This window comes from Acomys minous, assembly GCF_964271855.1.
Source record: "Acomys minous genome assembly, chromosome: 11".
Classification (NCBI taxonomy): Eukaryota; Metazoa; Chordata; class Mammalia; order Rodentia; family Muridae; genus Acomys; species Acomys minous.
The window spans coordinates 60,388,093-60,412,820 of record NC_140492.1 but is presented as its reverse complement, the minus strand read 5'-3'; the positions used below and the strand labels follow the sequence as shown (position 1 = coordinate 60,412,820).

The 24,728-nt window shown below is 51.0% G+C and overlaps 1 protein-coding gene across 3 annotated transcripts in view; it reads right to left on the bottom strand.

Moving 5' to 3' along the window:
• The window catches only part of ACAP2 (ArfGAP with coiled-coil, ankyrin repeat and PH domains 2), a 126,219-nt gene that overhangs the window by 26,240 nt on the left and 75,251 nt on the right, over positions 1-24,728 (bottom strand). For all 3 annotated transcript variants that reach the window (XR_014782959.1, XM_084800908.1, XM_084800909.1), the window contains exons 10-11: positions 21,302-21,414; positions 1,472-1,523 (exon numbers count right to left, since the gene is read on the bottom strand). Coding sequence is in view for 2 of the 3 variants with exons in the window: in XM_084800908.1 (XP_084657034.1) it covers positions 1,472-1,523; positions 21,302-21,414 (165 nt within the window). In the remaining variant the exon portion in view is untranslated. The remainder of the gene's footprint in view (positions 1-1,471; positions 1,524-21,301; positions 21,415-24,728) is intronic.

The following is a 24,728-nucleotide window of genomic DNA, read 5'->3' as shown; positions in this document are numbered from 1 at the left end:
TGAAGACAAACAGCTAATGAAGGCGATTTTGTCTCGTGCATTTAATCTCTCTCATCACACTGGCACTTAGTAAGCACTCAAGACAACCATGTCGTTGTTGGCCCTCTCCCCACTCACGGCCATGAAGTCTTTGGAGACCCACTCACATACAGAAAGGCTGTTTTCTCCCCAAAGAGAAACCTTTAGTGAATCATGTCTTAAATGCTCCAAAGAGAGACAAGAAATTGGTAAATTCTTCTTAAAATTCTTACGAGAAAGGTAAAAAATTTTTATTGTTTTCTAATTAAAATACTAATACAAAAATCAGAAGAAAGCACCAATTAATGAACAAAGGGTTCCAGTGTCTAGCAGTCTCACAAGCCATCCAGTATAGCTTTCCAATACATAAAATCCCTCACCTTGAAAGAAGGCTCAAGAAACAAACACATAAGCAGCAGGACAAAGTGCAGGCTTTCTATTTACATTATTAGCAGCGTATGTTTTGATTTACGTCATATTGAAGTGTTCTGTGCTATCACCACTGGTCCTCAGACAATGCGTCCTAAAGACAAGGGTCAGCCGGGTGGGTGACCCACACCTGTAATCCCAGCACTCGGGAGGCAGAGGCAGGCAGATTGCTGTGAGTTTGAGGTCAGCCAGGTCTACAAAGTGAGTCTAAGACAGCCAAGGCTACACAGAGAAACCTCGTCTTGAGGAAAAAAAAAAAAAAGGGTCACTCCTGCCACACAACTAACCAAAGGACTTAGTAACACAAAGGTAATAATCTTGCTACACACAAAACATCTCAAAGCTAGGAACGCCGTGACTGGGTCTGGAGAGATGGCTCAGTGCTTATGAGCGCACAGTGCTCCTGCAGCAGATGGAGTTCGGGTCAGGCAGCTCACAGACTGCCAATAACTCCAACTCCAGGGGACCTGATGCCCTCTTCTGACCTCTGCAGCACTGCACTCAAGTGTACAAATTGACACCCAGGACATACATGTACACATAATTAAGGATAAAAATAAAAGTCGGGTGTGATGGCGCACGCCTTTAATCCCAGCACTCAGGAGGCAGAGGCTGCTGGATCGCTTTGAGTTTGAGGCCAGCCCAGTTTACACAGTGAGTTACAGGCTGGCCAGGGCCTCATGGGGAGACTGTACCTTAAAATAATAATCTGGTGCCTCTGGGGGCATGGAAGTTACATGAGCAAACTTGCCCTCAGACACACATGTGCACACAAATGAAAAGAAACCTTTGTTTCGTCTAAAAAAAAAAAAACAGAATTCAAATCACTCTGCTTTTAAGGATCTAGGGTTACCAGCTCCCACTCCACTTATGACACACACCCACGCATGAAACCAAGAAGCAGCAATTCCAAAAACTGTGCATATGGATATTTGTGGGCATCTGTGTTCACTGAGACAAAGACACAAAGAATTGGAACCAGAACTGACTGGGTTTTCCCTTTATTGCTTAACAAAGCACCTACCTTGAACTTCTTCTGGTAAACCAGCTGATTGTTCTGTATGGAGAACCAGCGTCTAGACAGAGAGGAGACGGGTTAAAGATCACACATGTGCACTACTCATGGGGGCGGGGGGTGAACTAGACACCTGTTTAGGGTGGTGCTCGGAGATGGGCGCTGCTCTGCCTTCAGAATTGAGGCATCTGAGAGAACTACTGAAAACTAAGATAAGCACCTTTAAAAAATCACAGATGAGGGAGATAGACTTGCTGCTTTGGTTAATTTTATGTCATAACTTTACATCTAAACAAAAGCTTTTATTTTTCCTGCTAAGACCACATGATAACTATTTTTAAAATATATTTTCATTTTATTTTTTTTCAAGATTTATTTATTTTATGTATGAATGCTCTATCTGCATGTACACCTGCAGGCCAGAAGAGGGCGTCAGATCACGTTATAGATGATTGTGAGCCACCATGTGGTTGCTGGGAATTGGACTCAGTCAGGTCCTCTGGAAGAGCAGGTAGTGCTTTTAACCTCTGAGCCATCTCTCCAGCCCAATAACTATTTTAAAAGTACAAACGTAAAGGGTTTTTTTTTTTAGGTGTTCAAAATAATTAAAATCTCTCCCTCAAATACCCACATTTGCAATATAGAAAACTTAACACTATGAAGAAATCATCCATTCATAAGAGTAAAATATTACCATAAATGGCACTTTATTTTCAACCCTTCGGAAGCTAACTCAGCATATGTGTGACTGGCCAGCGACCAGAGGCTACACTCTACATGATCACAAGCTTTATTTCATACAAAACGGTTCTCAAGAAAAGCGTATTACCACATACGGCCCTCCCAGGCGTTTAAATGGCTCTCCTCATTACTGCTAAGTAATTTGCTTACAATGTTCTTTAAGAAAAAAGGCTAGGCAATGCAAGCCATATGCACTAGTTCTAATTTATTAAAGTAACAAAAAGAACTAAAGACATAAAACAAAAACAAAAACAAAAACAAAAAACCCACAGTCAAAAGCCATTCATAAAGGAAGCAAAACTTCTCACCAAGCACGAAAAGTGAAGTGTTTGAGCTGTTATTTGTAAATTAGTTTCATATGAGATGGTTTTTAATTAGTTATTAATCTATTAGCAGACAGAGATTCTACCTTTTCATTGATACTAACACAAATTACTAGAGATTATATTTAGGTGTTTTGAATTTCTATTTTTAAATGTTTAGTGATTTCTCCAAAGCTGAGAATGAGACCAGAAGATGCCTTGGCATTTTTTTTTTTTAGGCCTTTTACTGGGTGGATAGGTTTTCTTGCCACTTAAAGACATATCATCTTTTCCATTGAACAAGAGTCTTGTTAAACAAGCATCTAAATAATACAAGGTGGGGTGCCGCTGAGTGCGAGTCAGCAGAGCAGAAAAGGAAGAACTTGCAGGGTTTTGTGCAAGGGACAGACAGCTGTTAGGAATGTTAGAGGGAGCTCCTACACACAGGCCACACGGTGCACCCTGTCACATGGGATGACATGCAATGGAAACAATCTCTGGATCCGATTAAAGTGTTGGTTTTAAAATCCATTTGAGGAGGGTGAACTATATTAATCAAGATGCACAGACTGTGTACTGTGGTGGTTATCTTACAGGGCTTGGGGGGAACCACAGTTTTATTGAACAGTGGGAAGCTATCCAGGAAACAATGCCAACTTTTCACGCTTCTGAGCTCCTCAAAAGCTATCTTTTCTTAGGGCAGTATTCCCTTAAAAAAAAAATAAATAATAATAATAATAATAATAATAATAATAATAATAATAATAATACAACTAGATAGAAATGTCTCGGTCCCTTCGGTTACTAACCTTATGAAGCATAAGCATCCCTGACACTCAGTTCCCCTGACATTTATGAGCTTCTGGGTGACATTCTTACATCATTGGGTTTTGTGAAATACTTAGAAAAGATAATACAAATTTCACTTTGTTTGCGGCCTCCTTCAAACATAATAATAGATCACAGGTAGAGAAAAATGAACTACAAAGATGTTGTCTGACACGGTCTTCCCTCTGCTACCATTAAAAACACACATCTAACATCAACCAGAGCTCTCGCCAGGGAAAGGGATACAGTTGATGTGATGGGTATGTGGGGTGGAGGCGATAAATCTGCTCTAGTGTACACGCATGTGCTCTGCTGGGCACACATATGCTGTGGTGTGCACACACAAATATGCACACGCACGTGGGGCCTGGAGGAGAACCTTGGGGGATCATTAGGGAACTGTCCGACTCCTTTGAGCAAGGTCTCTTCCGCTCACTGAGCCCTGGGGATCTACTTAGCTCTGCCTCTTCAGTCCCAGGATTCCAAGCACAGGCGAGCACACCTGGCATTTGTATGTGGGCTGTAGAAGATCAAACTCTGGTCCTCATATTTGCAAGGCAAGCATAGACTGAGTAGAGTTTAATTGTTCCTGTAAAATAATCCTAGTGACTATTAATATTTCCAAGGGGAAGTGTGATGAATAGCTCTGTAGCCTATGAATTTTACACACACACACACACACACACACACACACACACACACACACACACACACACTTAGTATTTGAAGCACTTGGTACAGGAAAGTTTACAGCACTTCAAAAGGTGCAACTAGATCCAAGAGACAAGTTTTGGGAAGACCGTGCTTACACAGTACATAGTCTACAAGACTAAAAATGGAGCACAAAGTACAAGGTGGTTCCTAATTTCCTATGGGTAAGAAAAGTAAGACACATTTTCTATCTGTCTCAAATAGAAGTAATTTAGTATAATTTAGACCAACATATTACATTTACTTAAAAATAAATAAATACTATTACATACCAAGGAGAACTTCCAGGTGACAAATTTTGGGTCAAAAGGAAAAAAATTTATAAAAATCAAATATATTTTATCATGATCTTAATATCAAAAATATGGGCAAAAGTCACAGCTCTAAATCTGAAGAGGCTTTATAACTAAAACTATGTAAATTACAGGTGCATATACATATTCAAGTGTTAGATAGATATTTAATACAATTTAAAGGCTTAATGCACTGTTTAATTTTCAATTCAATTTGTTGTTTTCATGGAAAGAAAGTGGCAAAACAAAGAAAACCTATGACCTGACCAGGAGTCCTTGCAACATCAGCAGCTCATCCCAGGGACTAGTCTCAGCCACTGCTCGGTCTTGAAAACAAGGTGTGCTACTCTATGTCCGTCATAAAAAACAAAAGCCACCGGGCGCTCCTACCAGTCAGGCTGCATCTCTTGTGGATAACTACGCACTGTCCCTTCCCAGTTCAAGTCAACGGAGGACATGGGCGACTGGTTAAAAGGAATAATTCTCTTCCTCAAATAAATACTTAAGTTTTCATTCCAATTTGGAGCATGAAGAGATGTTTTTATCCATTGCAAGTAATCCAACCAAACGCGGGTTAATTAGGTGCTTTCTCGTGCCACAGAGGAAACTGGGTAAGAGGAGGAAGGGCAGGGGCTATTTGGTACCTGATATGATCGGGCTTTTTCCTGTCATGTGAAAAAAGGGGGCAGGGTTAAAACAAAAGGGAAAGGTGTAAAAGAAAGAAAATGCAAATGTGCAAATAAGCAAAGGACCAGCATGATACAAAAATAAGACAAAAAGTAAAGAAACAAGCTTAAGCCAATAACCTAACACTGCAGTCAGAGAGGATCCATGGGTTTTATTTATGTATTACAAATACATGCATTTTGTAGAATTTCAATTCTTAGGAAACTGAAACACTTTGAAAATATTTGAATTATGAGATTACTGTTACCTTATACATCTACCATGACTTCCTGCCTCTATAGTCATAACTAGAAAACAGAGATGGCATCGTGCCACACATTAATAAGCTGTGCCTGGGAACCAAGAGGAAAATCACTCCTTGTTTACCTACAGAAGACTTAAGCATACAAAACGTCTTGGAAGGAAAGTGGGGTTACGAATTAGGAATTTCAAACATCATGAAATGCTGACTGAATAAACCGCCCACCTGCCCACACTCATCTTCATCAAATAATAGCAGAGACTCCAAGGCCACATATAAATACAGTTCTCTGATTGCTTTAGGGGAGGGGGGAATAGGAAGGTGGAGACAGGCCGGGCTATGCAGTCCATCTCAGTTCTGCCTCCCCACTCCTGGGTGCTGGGACCACAGGAACGCACACTCTAAGCAGCATACTCATCTCTAGTCTGTGCACATTCTGCTTACTTTAAAACAAAACACCAATAAAAACGTTTTTATCTGTATTGGCAGTATATATAATGAGGGTTTTGCTTTAAAACTGTATACGATACATTTTACATACTATATTTTCTGATCTAACAAAGGAATCTGCTTCTTTGTCAGCCTTTTCAAAACTTAGTGCTAAATTATGTTAACAATTATTTATTTTGTTATTCCTCTTTTCCAAACTCATTACAAAAAGTAAAAGAGAAACATAAGTGCCTCCGTTTAAAGTCTGCACTGAAACTGCCGTACCGAGAAAATGATGTAATAAGCAAGCTCATTGTGCTGGGTGTGGTGGTGCATGCCGTTAATGCCAAGAGAGGCCAGCGGGTCCCCTAGTTCAAGGCCAGCCTGGTCTACAAAGTGAGTCCAGCGCAGCCAGGGCTACACAGGGAAACCCTATCTTGAAAAAGCAAAAAAGGAAGGAAGGAAGATCATTGTGGCAGACCGTAATGCACCCCCAGAAAAATAAAGCCACCCTTGGTGTCAATGTAGCACTTGGTTCTGGGACCCAATCACACATGATCTAAATCTGAAGATGCTCAAGTTCTCTAGGATAAAATGCAGTGTTTGCACACACAGAATCCTAATATATGAGAGTATGAGTGTGTGATGGAGAGATGGGGGTGGGGAAGGGAGAGATAGCGAGAGGATGGGGGTGGGGAAGGGAGAGATAGCGAGAGGATGGGGGTGGGGAAGGGAGAGATAGCGAGAGGATGGGGGTGGGGAAGGGAGAGATAGCGAGAGGATGGGGGTGGGGAAGGGAGAGATAGCTGAGAGGATGGGGGGAAGGGAGAGATAGCTGAGAGGATGGGGGGAAGGGAGAGATAGCTGAGAGGATGGGGGGAAGGGAGAGATAGCGAGAGGATGGGGGTGGGGAAGGGAGAGATAGCTGAGAGGATGGGGGGAAGGGAGAGATAGCTGAGAGGATGGGGGGGAAGGGAGAGATAGCGAGAGGATGGGGGTGGGGAAGGGAGAGATAGCTGAGAGGATGGGGGGAAGGGAGAGATAGCTGAGAGGATGGGGGGAAGGGAGAGATAGCGAGAGGATGGGGGTGGGGAAGGGAGAGATAGCGAGAGGATGGGGGTGGGGAAGGGAGAGATAGCTGAGAGGATGGGGGGAAGGGAGAGATAGCGAGAGGATGGGGGTGGGGAAGGGAGAGATAGCGAGAGGATGGGGGTGGGGAAGGGAGAGATAGCTGAGAGGATGGGGGGAAGGGAGAGATAGCGAGAGGATGGGGGGAAGGGAGAGATAGCGAGAGGATGGGGGTGGGGAAGGGAGAGATAGCGAGAGGATGGGGGTGGGGAGGGGAGAGATAGCTGAGAGGATGGGGGTGGGGAAGGGAGAGATAGCGAGAGGATGGGGGTGGGGAGGGGAGAGATAGCGAGAGGATGGGGGTGGGGAAGGGAGAGATAGCGAGAGGATGGGGGTGGGGAAGGGAGAGATAGCGAGAGGATGGGGGTGGGGAAGGGAGAGATAGCGAGAGGATGGGGGTGGGGAAGGGAGAGATAGCTGAGAGGATGGGGGTGGGGAGGGGAGAGATAGCGAGAGGATGGGGGTGAAGAAGGGAGAGATAGCTGAGAGGATGGGGGTGGGGAAGGGAGAGATAGCGAGAGGATGGGGTGGGGAAGGGAGAGATAGCGAGAGGATGGGGTGGGGAAGGGAGAGATAGCGAGAGGATGGGGGTGGGGAAGGGAGAGATAGCTGAGAGGATGGGGGAAGGGAGAGATAGCTGAGAGGATGGGGGAAGGGAGAGATAGCTGAGAGGATGGGGGTGGGGAGGGGAGAGATAGCTGAGAGGATGGGGTGGGGAAGGGAGAGATAGCTGAGAGGATGGGGGAAGGGAGAGATAGCTGAGAGGATGGGGGAAGGGAGAGATAGCTGAGAGGATGGGGGTGGGGAGGGGAGAGATAGCTGAGAGGATGGGGTGGGGAAGGGAGAGATAGCTGAGAGGATGGGGGGGGAAGGGAGAGATAGCTGAGAGGATGGGGGAAGGGAGAGATAGCTGAGAGGATGGGGGTGGGGAGGGGAGAGATAGCTGAGAGGATGGGGGTGGGGAGGGGAGAGATAGCGAGAGGATGGGGGTGGGGAAGGGAGAGATAGCGAGAGGATGGGGGTGGGGAAGGGAGAGATAGCTGAGAGGATGGGGTGGGGAAGGGAGAGATAGCTGAGAGGATGGGGGTGGGGAAGGGAGAGATAGCGAGAGGATGGGGGTGGGGAGGGGAGAGATAGCTGAGAGGATGGGGTGGGGAAGGGAGAGATAGCGAGAGGATGGGGGTGGGGAAGGGAGAGATAGCGAGAGGATGGGAGTGGGGAGGGGAGAGATAGCTGAGAGGATGGGGTGGGGAAGGGAGAGATAGCTGAGAGGATGGGGGAAGGGAGAGATAGCTGAGAGGATGGGGGAAGGGAGAGATAGCTGAGAGGATGGGGGTGGTGAGGGGAGAGATAGCGAGAGGATGGGGGTGGGGAAGGGAGAGATAGCGAGAGGATGGGGGTGGGGAAGGGAGAGATAGCTGAGAGGATGGGGGTGGGGAGGGGAGAGATAGCGAGAGGATGGGGGTGGGGAAGGGAGAGAAAGCGAGAGGATGGGGGTGGGGAGGGGAGAGATAGCGAGAGGATGGGGGTGGGGAAGGGAGAGATAGCGAGAGGATGGGGGTGGGGAAGGGAGAGATAGCGAGAGGATGGGGGTGGGGAAGGGAGAGATAGCTGAGAGGATGGGGGTGGGGAGGGGAGAGATAGCGAGAGGATGGGGGTGGGGAAGGGAGAGATAGCGAGAGGATGGGGGTGGGGAGGGGAGAGATAGCGAGAGGATGGGGGTGGGGAAGGGAGAGATAGCGAGAGGATGGGGGTGGGGAAGGGAGAGATAGCGAGAGGATGGGGGTGGGGAAGGGAGAGATAGCTGAGAGGATGGGGGTGGGGAAGGGAGAGATAGCGAGAGGATGGGGGTGGGGAAGGGAGAGATAGCTGAGAGGATGGGGGTGGGGAAGGGAGAGATAGCTGAGAGGATGGGGGTGGGGAGGGGAGAGATAGCGAGAGGATGGGGGGAAGGGAGAGATAGCGAGAGGATGGGGGTGGGGAAGGGAGAGATAGCGAGAGGATGGGGGTGGGGAGGGGAGAGATAGCTGAGAGGATGGGGGTGGGGAAGGGAGAGATAGCGAGAGGATGGGGGTGGGGAGGGGAGAGATAGCTGAGAGGATGGGGTGGGGAAGGGAGAGATAGCGAGAGGATGGGGGTGGGGAGGGGAGAGATAGCTGAGAGGATGGGGGTGGGGAAGGGAGAGATAGCGAGAGGATGGGGATGGGGAGGGGAGAGATAGCTGAGAGGATGGGGGTGGGGAAGGGAGAGATAGCTGAGAGGATGGGGGGGAAGGGAGAGATAGCGAGAGGATGGGGGTGGGGAAGGGAGAGATAGCGAGAGGATGGGGGTGGGGAAGGGAGAGATAGCTGAGAGGATGGGGGTGGGGAAGGGAGAGATAGCGAGAGGATGGGGGTGGGGAAGGGAGAGATAGCGAGAGGATGGGGGTGGGGAAGGGAGAGATAGCTGAGAGGATGGGGGTGGGGAAGGGAGAGATAGCTGAGAGGATGGGGGTGGGGAAGGGAGAGATAGCGAGAGGATGGGGGTGGGGAAGGGAGAGATAGCTGAGAGGATGGGGGTGGGGAAGGGAGAGATAGCTGAGAGGATGGGGGTGGGGAAGGGAGAGATAGCTGAGAGGATGGGGGTGGGGAAGGGAGAGATAGCGAGAGGATGGGGGTGGGGAAGGGAGAGATAGCGAGAGGATGGGGGTGGGGAAGGGAGAGATAGCTGAGAGGATGGGGGTGGGGAAGGGAGAGATAGCGAGAGGATGGGGGTGGGGAGGGGAGAGATAGCTGAGAGGATGGGGGTGGGGAAGGGAGAGATAGCTGAGAGGATGGGGGTGGGGAAGGGAGAGATAGCTGAGAGGATGGGGGGGGAAGGGAGAGATAGCTGAGAGGATGGGGGTGGGGAAGGGAGAGATAGCTGAGAGGATGGGTGGGGAAGGGAGAGATAGCTGAGAGGATGGGGGTGGGGAAGGGAGAGATAGCTGAGAGGATGGGGGAAGGGAGAGATAGCTGAGAGGATGGGGGTGGGGAAGGGAGAGATAGCTGAGAGGATGGGGGAAGGGAGAGATAGCTGAGAGGATGGGGGTGGGGAAGGGAGAGATAGCTGAGAGGATGGGGGGAAGGGAGAGATAGCTGAGAGGATGGGGGTGGGGAAGGGAGAGATAGCTGAGAGGATGGGGGAAGGGAGAGATAGCTGAGAGGATGGGGGTGGGGAAGGGAGAGATAGCTGAGAGGATGGGGGTGGGGAAGGGAGAGATAGCTGAGAGGATGGGGGTGGGGAAGGGAGAGATAGCTGAGAGGATGGGGGTGGGGAAGGGAGAGATAGCTGAGAGGATGGGGGTGGGGAAGGGAGAGATAGCTGAGAGGATGGGGGTGGGGAAGGGAGAGATAGCGAGAGGATGGGGGTGGGGAAGGGAGAGATAGCTGAGAGGATGGGGGTGGGGAAGGGAGAGATAGCGAGAGGATGGGGGTGGGGAAGGGAGAGATAGCTGAGAGGATGGGGGTGGGGAAGGGAGAGATAGCGAGAGGATGGGGGTGGGGAAGGGAGAGATAGCTGAGAGGATGGGGGTGGGGAAGGGAGAGATAGCTGAGAGGATGGGGGAAGGGAGAGATAGCTGAGAGGATGGGGGGAAGGGAGAGATAGCTGAGAGGATGGGGGTGGGGAAGGGAGAGATAGCTGAGAGGATGGGGGTGGGGAGGGGAGAGATAGCGAGAGGATGGGGGTGGGGAAGGGAGAGATAGCTGAGAGGATGGGGGTGGGGAAGGGAGAGATAGCGAGAGGATGGGGGTGGGGAAGGGAGAGATAGCGAGAGGATGGGGGTGGGGAAGGGAGAGATAGCTGAGAGGATGGGGGTGGGGAAGGGAGAGATAGCGAGAGGATGGGGTGGGGAAGGGAGAGATAGCGAGACGATGGGGTGGGGAAGGGAGAGATAGCGAGAGGATGGGGTGGGGAAGGGAGAGATAGCGAGACGATGGGGTGGGGAAGGGAGAGATAGCGAGAGGATGGGGGTGGGGAAGGGAGAGATAGCGAGAGGATGGGGGTGGGGAAGGGAGAGATAGCGAGAGGATGGGGTGGGGAAGGGACAGATAGCGAGAGGATGGGGTGGGGAAGGGAGAGATAGCGAGAGGATGGGGTGGGGAAGTGAGAGATAGCGAGAGGATGGGGTGGGGAAGGGAGAGATAGCGAGAGGATGGGGTGGGGAAGGGAGAGATAGCTGAGAGGATGGGGGTGGGGAAGGGAGAGATAGCGAGAGGATGGGGGTGGGGAAGGGAGAGATAGCTGAGAGGAGGGGGTGGGGAAGGGAGAGATAGCTGAGAGGATGGGGGTGGGGAAGGGAGAGATAGCGAGAGGATGGGGTGGGGAAGGGAGAGATAGCGAGAGGATGGGGTGGGGAAGGGAGAGATAGCGAGAGGATGGGGTGGGGAAGGGAGAGATAGCGAGAGGATGGGGTGGGGAAGGGAGAGATAGCGAGAGGATGGGGGTGGGGAAGGGAGAGATAGCGAGAGGATGGGGTGGGGAAGGGAGAGATAGCGAGAGGATGGGGTGGGGAAGGGAGAGATAGCTGAGAGGATGGGGTGGGGAAGGGAGAGATAGCGAGAGGATGGGGGTGGGGAAGGGAGAGATAGCTGAGAGGATGGGGGTGGGGGAAGGGACAGATAGCGAGAGGATGGGGGTGGGGAAGGGAGAGATAGCTGAGAGGAGGGGGTGGGGAAGGGAGAGATAGCTGAGAGGAGGGGGTGGGGAAGGGAGAGATAGCGAGAGGATGGGGGTGAAGAAGGGAGAGATAGCTGAGAGGAGGGGGTGGGGAAGGGAGAGATAGCTGAGAGGAGGGGGTGGGGAAGGGAGAGATAGCGAGAGGATGGGGGTGAAGAAGGGAGAGATAGCTGAGAGGAGGGGGTGGGGAAGGGAGAGATAGCTGAGAGGAGGGGGTGGGGAAGGGAGAGATAGCGAGAGGATGGGGGTGGGGAAGGGAGAGATAGCTGAGAGGAGGGGGTGGGGAAGGGAGAGATAGCTGAGAGGAGGGGGTGGGGAAGGGAGAGATAGCGAGAGGATGGGGGTGGGGAAGGGAGAGATAGCGAGAGGATGGGGGTGGGGAAGGGAGAGATAGCTGAGAGGATGGGGGTGGGGAAGGGAGAGATAGCTGAGAGGATGGGGGTGGGGAAGGGAGAGATAGCGAGAGGATGGGGGTGGGGAAGGGAGAGATAGCTGAGAGGATGGGGGTGGGGAAGGGAGAGATAGCGAGAGGATGGGGTGGGGAAGGGAGAGATAGCGAGAGGATGGGGGTGGGGAAGGGAGAGATAGCGAGGGGATGGGGGTGGGGAAGGGAGAGATAGCGAGAGGATGGGGGTGGGGAAGGGAGAGATAGCGAGAGGATGGGGGTGGGGAAGGGAGAGATAGCGAGAGGATGGGGGTGGGGAAGGGAGAGATAGCGAGAGGATGGGGGTGGGGAAGGGAGAGATAGCGAGAGGATGGGGGTGGGGAAGGGACAGATAGCGAGAGGATGGGGGTGGGGAAGGGAGAGATAGCTGAGAGGATGGGGGTGGGGAAGGGAGAGATAGCGAGAGGATGGGGGTGGGGAAGGGAGAGATAGCGAGAGGATGGGGGTGGGGAAGGGACAGATAGCGAGAGGATGGGGGTGGGGAAGGGACAGATAGCGAGAGGATGGGGGTGGGGAAGGGAGAGATAGCTGAGAGGATGGGGGTGGGGAAGGGAGAGATAGCTGAGAGGATGGGGTGGGGAAGGGACAGATAGCGAGAGGATGGGGGTGGGGAAGGGAGAGATAGCTGAGAGGATGGGGGTGGGGAAGGGAGAGATAGCGAGAGGATGGGGGTGGGGAAGGGACAGATAGCGAGAGGATGGGGGTGGGGAAGGGAGAGATAGCTGAGAGGATGGGGGTGGGGAAGGGAGAGATAGCTGAGAGGATGGGGGTGGGGAAGGGAGAGATAGCTGAGAGGATGGGGGTGGGGAAGGGAGAGATAGCGAGAGGATGGGGGTGGGGAAGGGAGAGATAGCGAGAGGATGGGGGTGGGGAAGGGACAGATAGCGAGAGGATGGGGGTGGGGAAGGGAGAGATAGCGAGAGGATGGGGGTGGGGAAGGGACAGATAGCGAGAGGATGGGGGTGGGGAAGGGACAGATAGCGAGAGGATGGGGGTGGGGAAGGGACAGATAGCGAGAGGATGGGGGTGGGGAAGGGACAGATAGCGAGAGGATGGGGGTGGGGAAGGGAGAGATAGCGAGAGGATGGGGGTGGGGAAGGGAGAGATAGCTGAGAGGATGGGGTGGGGAAGGGACAGATAGCGAGAGGATGGGGGTGGGGAAGGGAGAGATAGCGAGAGGATGGGGGTGGGGAAGGGACAGATAGCGAGAGGATGGGGGTGGGGAAGGGAGAGATAGCGAGAGGATGGGGGTGGGGAAGGGAGAGATAGCGAGAGGATGGGGGTGGGGAAGGGAGAGATAGCTGAGAGGATGGGGTGGGGAAGGGACAGATAGCTGAGAGGATGGGGGTGGGGAAGGGACAGATAGCGAGAGGATGGGGGTGGGGAAGGGACAGATAGCGAGAGGATGGGGGTGGGGAAGGGAGAGATAGCTGAGAGGATGGGATGGGGAAGGGACAGATAGCTGAGAGGATGGGGTGGGGAAGGGAGAGATAGCTGAGAGGATGGGGGTGGGGAAGGGAGAGATAGCGAGAGGATGGGGTGGGGAAGGGAGAGATAGCTGAGAGGATGGGGTGGGGAAGGGAGAGATAGCGAGAGGATGGGGGTGGGGAAGGGAGAGATAGCGAGAGGATGGGGGTGGGGAAGGGAGAGATAGCGAGAGGATGGGGTGGGGAAGGGAGAGATAGCGAGAGGATGGGGTGGGGAAGGGAGAGATAGCGAGAGGATGGGGGTGGGGAAGGGAGAGATAGCGAGAGGATGGGGGTGGGGAAGGGAGAGATAGCGAGAGGATGGGGGTGGGGAAGGGAGAGATAGCTGAGAGGATGGGGTGGGGAAGGGAGAGATAGCTGAGAGGATGGGGGTGGGGAAGGGAGAGACAGCTGAGAGGATGGGGTGGGGAAGGGAGAGATAGCGAGAGGATGGGGTGGGGAAGGGAGAGATAGCGAGAGGATGGGGGTGGGGAAGGGAGAGATAGCGAGAGGATGGGGGTGGGGAAGGGAGAGATAGCGAGAGGATGGGGGTGGGGAAGGGAGAGATAGCTGAGAGGATGGGGGTGGGGAAGGGAGAGATAGCGAGAGGATGGGGGTGGGGAAGGGAGAGATAGCTGAGAGGATGGGGGTGGGGAAGGGAGAGATAGCGAGAGGATGGGGGTGGGGAAGGGAGAGATAGCTGAGAGGATGGGGTGGGGAAGGGAGAGATAGCTGAGAGGATGGGGGTGGGGAAGGGAGAGATAGCGAGAGGATGGGGGTGGGGAAGGGAGAGATAGCGAGAGGATGGGGGTGGGGAAGGGAGAGATAGCGAGAGGATGGGGGTGGGGAAGGGAGAGATAGCGAGAGGATGGGGGTGGGGAAGGGACAGATAGCGAGAGGATGGGGGTGGGGAAGGGAGAGATAGCTGAGAGGATGGGGGTGGGGAAGGGAGAGATAGCGAGAGGATGGGGGTGGGGAAGGGAGAGATAGCGAGAGGATGGGGGTGGGGAAGGGACAGATAGCGAGAGGATGGGGGTGGGGAAGGGACAGATAGCGAGAGGATGGGGGTGGGGAAGGGAGAGATAGCTGAGAGGATGGGGGTGGGGAAGGGAGAGATAGCTGAGAGGATGGGGTGGGGAAGGGACAGATAGCGAGAGGATGGGGGTGGGGAAGGGAGAGATAGCTGAGAGGATGGGGGTGGGGAAGGGAGAGATAGCGAGAGGATGGGGGTGGGGAAGGGACAGATAGCGAGAGGATGGGGGTGGGGAAGGGAGAGATAGCTGAGAGGATGGGGGTGGGGAAGGGAGAGATAGCTGAGAGGATGGGGGTGGGGAAGGGAGAGATAGCTGAGAGGATGGGGGTGGGGAAGGGAGAGATAGCGAGAGGATGGGGGTGGGGAAGGGACAGATAGCGAGAGGATGGGGGTGGGGAAGGGACAGATAGCGAGAGGATGGGGGTGGGGAAGGGAGAGATAGCGAGAGGATGGGGGTGGGGAAGGGACAGATAGCGAGAGGATGGGGGTGGGGAAGGGAGAGATAGCGAGAGGATGGGGGTGGGGAAGGGAGAGATAGCGAGAGGATGGGGGTGGGGAAGGGAGAGATAGCTGAGAGGATGGGGTGGGGAAGGGACAGATAGCTGAGAGGATGGGGGTGGGGAAGGGACAGATAGCGAGAGGATGGGGGTGGGGAAGGGACAGATAGCGAGAGGATGGGGGTGGGGAAGGGAGAGATAGCTGAGAGGATGGGGTGGGGAAGGGACAGATAGCTGAGAGGATGGGGTGGGGAAGGGAGAGATAGCTGAGAGGATGGGGGTGGGGAAGGGAGAGATAGCGAGAGGATGGGGGTGGGGAAGGGAGAGATAGCGAGAGGATGGGGGTGGGGAAGGGACAGATAGCGAGAGGATGGGGTGGGGAAGGGACAGATAGCGAGAGGATGGGGGTGGGGAAGGGACAGATAGCGAGAGGATGGGGGTGGGGAAGGGACAGATAGCGAGAGGATGGGGGTGGGGAAGGGACAGATAGCGAGAGGATGGGGGTGGGGAAGGGAGAGATAGCGAGAGGATGGGGGTGGGGAAGGGAGAGATAGCAAGAGGATGGGGGTGGGGAAGGGAGAGATAGCGAGAGGATGGGGTGGGGAAGGGACAGATAGCGAGAGGATGGGGGTGGGGAAGGGAGAGATAGCGAGAGGATGGGGTGGGGAAGGGACAGATAGCTGAGAGGATGGGGTGGGGAAGGGACAGATAGCGAGAGGATGGGGTGGGGAAGGGACAGATAGCGAGAGGATGGGGGTGGGGAAGGGACAGATAGCGAGAGGATGGGGGTGGGGAAGGGACAGATAGCGAGAGGATGGGGGTGGGGAAGGGAGAGATAGCGAGAGGATGGGGGTGGGGAAGGGACAGATAGCGAGAGGATGGGGGTGGGGAAGGGACAGATAGCGAGAGGATGGGGGTGGGGAAGGGACAGATAGTGAGAGGATGGGGGTGGGGAAGGGAGAGATAGCTGAGAGGATGGGGTGGGGAAGGGACAGATAGCGAGAGGATGGGGGTGGGGAAGGGAGAGATAGCTGAGAGGATGGGGGTGGGGAAGGGAGAGATAGCGAGAGGATGGGGGTGGGGAAGGGAGAGATAGCTGAGAGGATGGGGGTGGGGAAGGGACAGATAGCTGAGAGGATGGGGGTGGGGAAGGGACAGATAGCGAGAGGATGGGGTGGGGAAGGGAGAGATAGCGAGAGGATGGGGGTGGGGAAGGGAGAGATAGCTGAGAGGATGGGGGTGGGGAAGGGAGAGATAGCTGAGAGGATGGGGGTGGGGAAGGGAGAGATAGCGAGAGGATGGGGTGGGGAAGGGAGAGATAGCGAGAGGATGGGGGTGGGGAAGGGAGAGATAGCAAGAGGATGGGGGTGGGGAAGGGAGAGATAGCTGAGAGGATGGGGGTGGGGAAGGGAGAGATAGCGAGAGGATGGGGGTGGGGAAGGGAGAGATAGCGAGAGGATGGGGGTGGGGAAGGGAGAGATAGCGAGAGGATGGGGGTGGGGAAGGGAGAGATAGCTGAGAGGATGGGGGTGGGGAAGGGAGAGATAGCGAGAGGATGGGGTGGGGAAGGGAGAGATAGCGAGAGGATGGGGGTGGGGAAGGGAGAGATAGCGAGAGGATGGGGTGGGGAAGGGAGAGATAGCGAGAGGATGGGGGTGGGGAAGGGAGAGATAGCGAGAGGATGGGGTGGGGAAGGGAGAGATAGCTGAGAGGATGGGGTGGGGAAGGGAGAGATAGCGAGAGGATGGGGTGGGGAAGGGAGAGATAGCTGAGAGGATGGGGTGGGGAAGGGAGAGATAGCTGAGAGGATGGGGTGGGGAAGGGAGAGATAGCGAGAGGATGGGGGTGGGGAAGGGAGAGATAGCTGAGAGGATGGGGTGGGGAAGGGAGAGATAGCGAGAGGATGGGGTGGGGAAGGGAGAGATAGCGAGAGGATGGGGGTGGGGAAGGGAGAGATAGCGAGAGGATTGGGGTGGGGAAGGGAGAGATAGCGAGAGGATGGGGTGGGGAAGGGAGAGATAGCGAGAGGATGGGGTGGGGAAGGGAGAGATAGCGAGAGGATGGGGGTGGGGAAGGGAGAGATAGCGAGAGGATGGGGGTGGGGAAGGGAGAGATAGCGAGAGGATGGGGGTGAGGAAGGGAGAGATAGCTGAGAGGATGGGGTGGGGAAGGGAGAGATAGCTGAGAGGATGGGGTGGGGAAGGGAGAGATAGCGAGAGGATGGGGTGGGGAAGGGAGAGATAGCGAGAGGATGGGGGTGGGGAAGGGAGAGATAGCTGAGAGGATGGGGGTGGGGAAGGGAGAGATAGCGAGAGGATGGGGGTGGGGAAGGGAGAGATAGCGAGAGGATGGGGGTGGGGAAGGGAGAGATAGCGAGAGGATGGGGGTGGGGAAGGGAGAGATAGCTGAGAGGATGGGGGTGGGGAAGGGAGAGACAGCTGAGAGGATGGGGTGGGGAAGGGAGAGATAGCGAGAGGATGGGGTGGGGAAGGGAGAGATAGCGAGAGGATGGGGGTGGGGAAGGGAGAGATAGCGAGAGGATGGGGGTGGGGAAGGGAGAGATAGCTGAGAGGATGGGGGTGGGGAAGGGAGAGATAGCGAGAGGATGGGGGTGGGGAAGGGAGAGATAGCGAGAGGATGGGGGTGGGGAAGGGAGAGATAGCGAGAGGATGGGGGTGGGGAAGGGAGAGATAGCGAGAGGATGGGGGGGGGAAGGGAGAGATAGCTGAGAGGATGGGGGTGGGGAAGGGAGAGATAGCGAGAGGATGGGGGTGGGGAAGGGAGAGATAGCGAGAGGATGGGGGGGGGAAGGGAGAGATAGCGAGAGGATGGGGTGGGGAAGGGAGAGATAGCTGAGAGGATGGGGTGGGGAAGGGAGAGATAGCGAGAGGATGGCGTGGGGAAGGGAGAGATAGCGAGAGGATGGGGTGGGGAAGGGAGAGATAGCTGAGAGGATGGGGTGGGGAAGGGAGAGATAGCGAGAGGATGGGGTGGGGAAGGGAGAGATAGCTGAGAGGATGGGGTGGGGAAGGGAGAGATAGCGAGAGGATGGGGTGGGGAAGGGAGAGATAGCTGAGAGGATGGGGTGGGGAAGGGAGAGATAGCGAGAGGATGGGGTGGGGAAGGGAGAGATAGCTGAGAGGATGGGGTGGGGAAGGGAGAGATAGCGAGAGGATGGGGGTGGGGAAGGGAGAGATAGCGAGAGGATGGGGGTGGGGAAGGGACAGATAGCGAGAGGATGGGGGTGGGGAAGGGAGAGATAGCTGAGAGGATGGGGGGGAAGAAGGGAGAGATAGCGAGAGGATGGGGGTGGGGAAGGGAGAGATAGCTGAGAGGATGGGGTGGGGAAGGGAGAGATAGCTGAGAGGATGGTGGGGAAGGGAGAGGGAAAAGAGAAACTGTGAGTGTGTGAGTGTGTGCCTGTGTGTCTGTGTGTGTGTGCACACATGTGTAAGTATGTGAATCAGTATGTGTGCATGCACGTACCCACATGTGCACTTGTAAAACAGAAAGCCACTTGCCTCGCTGCCTTCTTCTGGGCCCAGGTGATTTTCCCCCTGGGTCCTGGAGACAAGCCTCCATCCAGCTCAGTCACCCCTAGATTTACTTACAGTTGCTATTGTAATGCAAATGCTAATCAATGGTATAATTGCATTGTTTAAATAATAAGCACCAAAAATTGTTGAATGTCAGTTGGGTGAATCCATAGTGTAAGATCACACGGAGGGCCAACACTATGATCCGTTTACAGGCTGAGACGCCACAACAAGAAATCTGAGATTGAGAAGGAACAAGACTGGCAATGCATACAGGGCACGAGCTTTCCATCCTTAGCCGTCTACTCTCATGCACAAAACACAATTTTTATGCTACACGGTGCAATACTAGACATTCTTCTTTTTTTTTTTTTTTAAGATTTATTTATTTATTTATTTATCATGTATACAGTGCTGGCTGCATGTACACCTGCAGGCCAGAAGGGGGCATCAGATCACATTACAGATGGTTGTGAGCCACCATGTGGTTGCCAGGAATTGAACTCAGGACCTCTGGAGGAGCAGTCAGTGCCCTTAACCTCTGAGCCATCTCTCCAGGCCTAAACACTCTTTTTAAAGTCAAATCGTAATCTGGGAAGCCTGGGGGAGATTTTGTTTAGCTCTTTGGGAATTCCTAATTACACTCACATGTCCCTCACGATGGAGATCTTTAATAGAGGATGCTGAAAACACAGGCTAACTTTAAAAAATTACAGATAAGACCACATGCATCATTACACGGCTGTTGCCTTATAATAGCTACAAAACAAAAAAACAAAAAAGTGGTGAAGAGTTAGATTCTGAGACTTTTTAATGCTAAGGAATGTACAGTCTTACACAGAGGCAGTAGAATGTATTACAATATATTAAATGAAAAACTGGGTAAGACACTAAGCCAAAGAGATAAAAGAAAACGATTTCCATTTCCTGATATTAGATTTTTAAAGCCTCCTTTAAGAAACATAAATGCATTTGCAACTTTTAGTATTAATAACACCAGAGGGAAGCTCTTGGTGATACGTCAAGGATCGCTGCTCTTTCTTCTCCCATTTGTGTAATTCCTTTCTGCGATATTTTGCATATGATCGGTCCCAAAGGTTTTGCCCTAGATATGGCTCGCAGTGTGGTACCACTAAGGGTATTGGAATCCTTGGAGGCGGGGCCTTGTGCTGGTGATGACGTCACCGCCTGTGGGAGGGTTAAGTGACAGTCTCTGGAAGTCAGTTTGTTGTCTCACATTGGCCATTTAAAAAAATGGAAGACACCCCTCTCCCGCCCCCCAAAAAAGAGAAGACAGACCCCTTCCTGTTCTTTGGCTTCCTGTATCTGCATAAAATCTCAGCCACACACCTCTGCTACTGAAACAGCCCTTAACACGAGCCCCGCAATGAGTCTCCCAATCTTTAATTTCCAGACTACAAAACTGTGAGAAAAATAAACCCCTCACTTCAATCACCTTGCTAAATTTCTGTCTTCTTGCTGAAAATTAATTCGGCCTACGGTCTGTTATAGTAGCGGCCACAGACCTCCCCTTTAAAGTGCTGAGGGCTGCCTTTCCACCCTGCAGAGGCTAGCACATCTACAACAGGGGGTTTCAGCTGCTCCTACTTCATCTTTTTGTTCTAGTATCAATCAATGCCAGCTAATAGGATTCCTGAGACAAATGATACAAAATGATACGGTCCACATCTGGTCAGCAGCTGATGTCATTCGGATTCTCCACTGTGCTTCTTCCCTGCGGAGTCTGAGCTGGCAGTCCTTGCTGAAGCCGCCTAAGGAAATTCATTTCTCTTCTTAACATAATGCTTATGTTTCTAGGGGTTTATTGTATTTTCATTTTCTAAACTTTTAGGAAGTAGTTTATAAGTGTAAAGGTTAAATTTCAATTCCAATATTACACTGTAAACCTATTATTACCTAATAATCATTATAAAATTTACCACATACGAATTGTTTCCTATACAAACTATAGAACTTGTCAAGAAGGACTTGGAAGGGCTATTGTTTTACATTTTAGCTCATGAAACACAATTTCAAATTTTCCTTTCCACAGTATAACTGCTAGAAGCATTACTGATAACCAGACGGCAACAGCTGGCCCCTCCTGTTCTACATACAGGGGCTTAATAGTAAATGGCATTATTCTTTCCAGTTTATGTTCACTTTCGGATGAAGAAAAAGATTTCAAATAAAGCCATGTACCATTTAGATTTCCTACAACATCAAATACTGGAGAAAGGCTCAATAAATGACTGACATTTTAAAATGTCATTGAATGTTTTTGAACTTCAATTCCAAGAAATCTAAACAAGACCAACCAGAACCCATTTCAATACAGCATTGTTAAAAAATAAAAAATAAAAAATAAAATAATAAAGAACACCAAATGACCTTTCTGAGAGGACCCTATTTATTTTAGTAACGTTCATCTTAAGGAGCAGCCCTCCTCATCCCTGGGTGAGTGCATACCCTTCTCCTAACACAGGAGAAGACATTTCAACCATTCCTACAACAAGAAGTCACCACTCTCCATTATTACAAAAATGTCCTTTTTTAAAAATTTAAACAAAAAGAAAAAAATTCTAGTTTTCTCCTTTAAGCCTTAAATTTCAAATCTAAAAGTCTGTGTTTTCACTTTTCACCTGACCCTTAAGATTCATCTTTCCTTTTGTGGACTGACTAAAGAAAGTTACTAAGGAATTTATAGAATTCATATAGTTCTGGGGAAAAAGAGTTGCCAATGTCAGGAAAAGGCAGAAAATGGCGGCATGTTGGCGTGAGGCCTGCCGGTTGCGGGCTGTTACCTGTTCCACGTTTTGAAGGCGTTGCTGGCCCGCTTGAACAGATACCCTTCCATGACGATGCCGTTTGCCGCGTCCACATTATACTCCAGCTTGGAGTCATCACTGGAGAAATCCTAGGCGAAATAACACGCAAGTTCAGACGACCAAGTTCCCAGGAAAAGAAGTTTATTTAGGGAAAAGAGCCTTTTAAAAAGTTTAGCGTAAGACTTAGGTAAGCAGTGGGGGAGGGGCATGATAACAGAGACGTGTTTCAACATAGGAACAAATTAACAACTCAGGGCACCATGGTAGAAAATTATGATGGAAGCCGCGCATGGTGGCGCACACCATTAATCCCAGCACTTGGGGAGGCAGAGGCAGGCAGATTTCTGTGAGTTCAAGGCCAGCCTGGTCTACAAAGTGAGTGCAAGACAGCCAGGGCTACACAGAGAAACCCTGTCTTGAGAGAAAGAAAAGATTATGATGGAAAACACAATTATATAAAACATGCTGCAGAAAAGAAACTATGAAAAGTAAAAATAATACACAAAGATGCAGAGAAAAGAAGTAAGTCTTACACAGCATTATGTCCAAAAGGCATTCTGTGTGGCCTACTATTCTATGGCCATGCATGTGATTGTAAAGGTATGGGAATATATTTAATTGGAATTGTTTGAATTTGTCTATATTTTCTAAATATGTCACTTTCATGCATGCTTTTTCTTTTCTTTCTTTCTTTCTTTTTTTTTTTTTTTTTTTTTTTTTTGGTTTTTGGAGACAGAGTTTCTCTGTGTAGCCTTGGCTGTCCTGGACTCCCTTTGTAGACCAGGCTGGCCTCAAACTCACAGAGATCCGCCTGCCTCTGCCTCCCGAATGCTGGGATTAAAGGTGTGCACCACCACCCAGCCCATAGCATGCTTTTAATGTAAGTTCAGAGATGTTTTCCATGAAGGATAATTTCATTTGCAAAGGGAAATGGCGAGTGAGACGCAGCATGCTGGAGTCACTCTGCTGTAAAGACTGCAGGATCACGGGTGGTCTTCTACCCAGTCAGCCTAAGTATATGCTCAGCGCAGGTCAAATTTCCAGTTTTTCCCCAAAGTTTCCCAAAGCTTGGAAATCAGGAGTCTAATACTTAAAATATTCCAAAGTATTTTGAACAAAACAACAAAATAGCTGGTATTAACATGATAAGAATGAGCTCCATAGCTCTCAACATCTCTTCAGCGCCAGTGACCAAGTCAGAATCTCTCAGTACCGCACCAGTGACCAAGTCAGAATCTCTCAGTACTGCACCAGTGACCGAGTCAGAATCTCTCAGTACCGCACCAGTAACCGAGTCAGAATCTCTCAGTACTACACCAGTGACCAAGTCAGAATCTCTCAGTACCGCACCAGTGACCGAGTCAGAATCTCTCAGTACTGCACCAGTGAAATTTTCAAACTTCAGACATTAGATTTGTATACGCGTGTGCGTGACTATCTGCTCGGTGTTTAAGTTCCCTCACTGGATCCAGAACCGCAGGTGGCTGTGATCTGCTCACGTGGGTGCTGGGAACAGGCTCGGGTTCTCTGCAAGCACAGCCAGTGCTCTTAGCAATGGGGCGCCACCCCCGCCCTGGAGGAGGCTGCTACCTATCTTAAAAGCTTTGGCAAAGACCAGATGATACACAGTTGAGAAGCCAGCTTGAAAGGGGAGTCCACATGAGAATTATCCCAGGGCATTCTAACACAAATGTACTAAAAATGTAAGAAGGAAATAGATTGAATTAAGAATTTTTAAAAATTCCTGGTATCTTTCAGTTTTAAGCAAAAAAAGCCAAACTGTGCATGAATTATATTTCCACCTACTTTTTCTTTGAAACAAACAGAAAATATTAGTTCCTTCATTAAAACTTAAATCTGTGTGTACATTTATTTTTAAAATTCATATCACTCTATGCATGTGCGTTGTGCATGTGCAAGCATGTGTACACATGCTCAGTACTCCAAATACAACAGACAAGTGCTCTGCCTCAAACACATGTACCCCAAGCTACCATTAGAAGCAGAGTGCATTAACAACTCAGTAATAGACTTAAATGACTTTTCAACATATGTGTATTGTACATATGTATACATGTTCGTGTGTGTGTGTGTGTGCGCGCGCACGCGTGCGCGTGCGTGCACATATGAAGCCAGGGTTTGACATCAAGTATCTTCCTTTGTTTCATTCTACCCTATTTGTTGAAACAGGTTCTTTCAATAAACCTGAAGCTCACCAGTTTGGCAAGACTAGCTGTCAGGCAAACCCCAGGGGTCCACCTGGCTCTAATTCCCCTGCATTAGTACTGCAGGGCAGGCCAGAACTCACAGCTTTATATAGGGTTACTGGGACTCTGACTGCGGCTCTGACATTTTTAACATTTAAAAATTTTTAATATAGTTTTAGTTTTTATTTTTAAATTTTAAATTAGCATAGAATAGAATGGGTTTCATTATGACATGTTCATATGTGTATATTTAATGTACTAGTATTAATATAGTAATATACATCCCACATAAGAAAAAATTAATATTTATCTTTCTGATAACTTGCCTATTCTGTTTTCTACTTGTATCCATCTCCCCGCAAATGGCTTAATTTTGCTCTTCTTTAAGGCAACTAAAGTTCTGTATGCACACATGCATGTACATGGAACATTTTCTTTAGCCAAGTTTGGTGACAGACACCTGGGCAGCTCCACATCTTGGCCACTGTGTGATAGCAGCACGAGTGCGCAGGCGTCTCTGCAGTGTGCTTCCTTTATGGCCTTAAGGTGCCCGCCGGGTGTGGGGGTACAGCTGCCAACTCGCGGTTTCTTGAGAGGACTAAAGGCTTTGTTTGTAGCATCTGTGGGCTCTTAGTGAGCATTATGATACTCAGAGCATAAGCAGCGGGGCTCGGAGTGCAGCTCGACGGTAGTGTGCTTGCCAACACGAAAACGATAATAATATAAAACATAAAATAAGAGTCCCTTAAATGTGCAATGAATGGCAAATGTCTATTTTTCAACTACTTCTTGAAGTACGAGTCTCCCGCTTAAGCATTACTAATGCCCCTTAATAAAGTACTCAGATGTGACCCCTTGCAGGGGGCCCCATATGTAAGCAGCTGGCAATACTGCACGCCACACTGCTGCTGGAGTCTGCACGCATATTCACAACTTGACATTTAGGAGAGAACACGCAAAGGAAACTGGAGAAAAGGAAAACTGGAAGCCAAAGAAGTCAGCAGAACAAGGGCCACTGCCCCTCAGGGGGGCCTGGGCTTTTCCTGCAGGGCCAGGAAACAGACCGCTCAAGTAAGCAGGCGAGCTCAAGTAAGCAGGAGCTCAAGTAAGCAGGCGCTCAAGTAAGCAGGCGCTCAAGTAAGCAGGCGCTCAAGTAAGCAGGCGCTCAAGTAAGCAGGCGCTCAAGTAGGCAGGCG